General features: G+C 37.3%; 1 protein-coding gene across 1 annotated transcript; it reads right to left on the minus strand.

The window, feature by feature from the left end:
* Window positions 1–662: 662 nt before the first annotated feature.
* Window positions 663–1,095, minus strand: LOC143618986 (uncharacterized). The gene is made up of 2 exons (XM_077091036.1): window positions 986–1,095; window positions 663–867 (listed from the first exon to the last, which is right to left on the minus strand). Exons 1-2 carry the CDS (start codon window positions 1,093–1,095, stop codon window positions 663–665), a joined length of 315 nt encoding a protein of 104 aa, XP_076947151.1.
* Between the last annotated feature and the right edge of the window lie 1,195 nt (window positions 1,096–2,290).

The raw sequence follows: 2,290 nt of genomic DNA on the forward strand, positions 1-2,290 counted from the left end.
CCCAAAACGCGTTATGATGGGGAAGGTATCCACCTCCTTATAAAGAAGGCTTAGTTCTCCTTCCCAACCAATGTGGGATGTCACATTTAGTCGTCGTCGTCGCCGCCGCTGTTTTCTTGTTTGTTTCTCCAAATATGTTCAACCAAATCCGCTCGAAGACTAAAATCCGGTTCCTTTTTTCGTGTTCTTAATAAAATAGCAAATATCTCATCTTCGTTTAGTGTTGTCATCGGATAGGCGCATCGTCGTACTTGCCTTGACATATTGCTTTACCCGAGTCCTCCAATATCATATTATGCAAGATAAATACAAGTGTACATTACATTTCTTAACTTATCCATGTGATGAATACGAGCCAGATGTCTAACTATAGACCACCGTCTCTTTAATACCCCGAATGCCCTTTCGATGTCCTTTTTGGCCGACTCGTGTTTTTTCTTGTAATATTTTCGTTTATCATCAGTCGGGCACGTAAAGCTATGAACCAAAGAGGCCCAATCCGGGTAAATGCCGTCGACTAAATAATATTTGTATTCATAGTTGACACCATTCGTGGAAAATGAGGTGTCGGATCCAACCACGTTTACGAGACGGTCAAAAAGAGGAGACGCATTTATCACAGTTATATCATTGTTTGCACCGGGCATCCCAAAGAACGCATGTCATATCCAAAGATCAAATGATGCAACAGCCTCAAGGATAATTGTTGGTCCATCATGATCACCTCGATGATATTGACCTTGCCAAGCAGCAGGGCAGGTTTCCCAAGCCCAATGTGTGCAATCAAGACTACCAAGCATCCCAGGAAAACCGTGCCTCTGTTCATGCACCTCGTATATTTTTTGTATGTCGGTTTGAGTCAACTTCCTCAAATATTTTTTATGATATAGTTGAGGAATACCTAATATTAATTTTTTAAGGTCAATTTATTAATTTTGCATTTAAAATGAGAGGATTTGTAAATACATATTAAAAATGATAATACTCACATTCGCAGAATGTGTGAAGGGCTTCACGAGCCACTGTCTCCGACATTTGTAAATACTCTTCCATGGCGTCGCTCGCGGTCCCATACCCGAGTTGACGAATCGCCATCGTGCATTTTTGCAATGGAGAATAACCCGACTTACCTATCGCGTTCTAAATCACCAACAATTCGTAAACAAAGTTGGCGACTCATCCGAAAACACCGCCGGAATTGTTCCGAATCAAAAGTCGCGTCCGGCGAAAAATAATCTTGCATCAACCGTTCATGAGCACCGACACGATCTCGTAGTCGATGACGACGCCTTGTTTGCGGTTGTGAGCTTTCGCAATGCTCGACTAAGACTCGGGCAGCATCTAGAATAGCACTAAATATTAACTCATCCCCTGAATCCGAGTCTGAAATAATGTCGGGATCGGGGTAGAAGTTGGGTGTCAAAGATGAATCGGAAGACATTTTTTGGGAGAATTTTTTAAAAAGTTTGTAGAGATTGAAAATGGTTTAGTTTGAGTGATATATATATATATAGGGAGGGGTTATCCTAAAAAACTGAGTATGTCTAAAAAGTGTAGGAAGTAATCTGGATGGTTAGATCTTGGTGGTCAATGGTCAAGATTGAATGATGGAACAAATTGAGGAGTGTTTTATTTTAAAGGGTTAAATTAGTGTGTTAAATGATAATTTAGTCATAGTATATTTGGAATCTCCTATTTTTATGCAATCAACCTCATCTTCCAAAAATGGTTACCAATATAATATCTTTTTATTAGTTAATGTTCACAAACCTCTACATGATAACCACCATTCAAAAAACAAATACCATGTTCTTGATTCAAAAACAATTACAGAGGAACCAACAATTATGAATAAAAGAACACACTCATAATTCCGCATCATACGTTCTCACCGTCGTCGTCTTCTTACCGGCTTGCGTCGCCGGTAAGACACTCACGTTAAAAACACACCAACATATTGCTCTTGACCTAACACCAATAATTAAAACACATTAAGTATAACTTCAAAGTACAAAGAAGATTAATTAAAACATATTACCAGAAACATTATCAAAGAAAAGTATAACTTCAAACTACAAAGAAAATCGTCCAGTGTGTTATATTATATATGGAAACATTATCAATCTATAATTATCATTTATAATCCAAATTTAAAACTCAACACAAAAAACATCACAAGATATATAACAGTGTGTTTTAAATCAAATAATCAAAATTTAAAAAAACCATCATATTTTAATCCAAATTTAAAACACAACACCAAGAACAAAAACACACTAGCTTGAAACAA

Source organism: Bidens hawaiensis, unplaced genomic scaffold (assembly GCF_021521415.1).
Source record: "Bidens hawaiensis isolate Kalapana, Puna unplaced genomic scaffold, B.hawaiensis_p1.1 tig00002343_1, whole genome shotgun sequence".
Lineage (NCBI taxonomy): Eukaryota > Viridiplantae > Streptophyta > Magnoliopsida > Asterales > Asteraceae > Bidens > Bidens hawaiensis.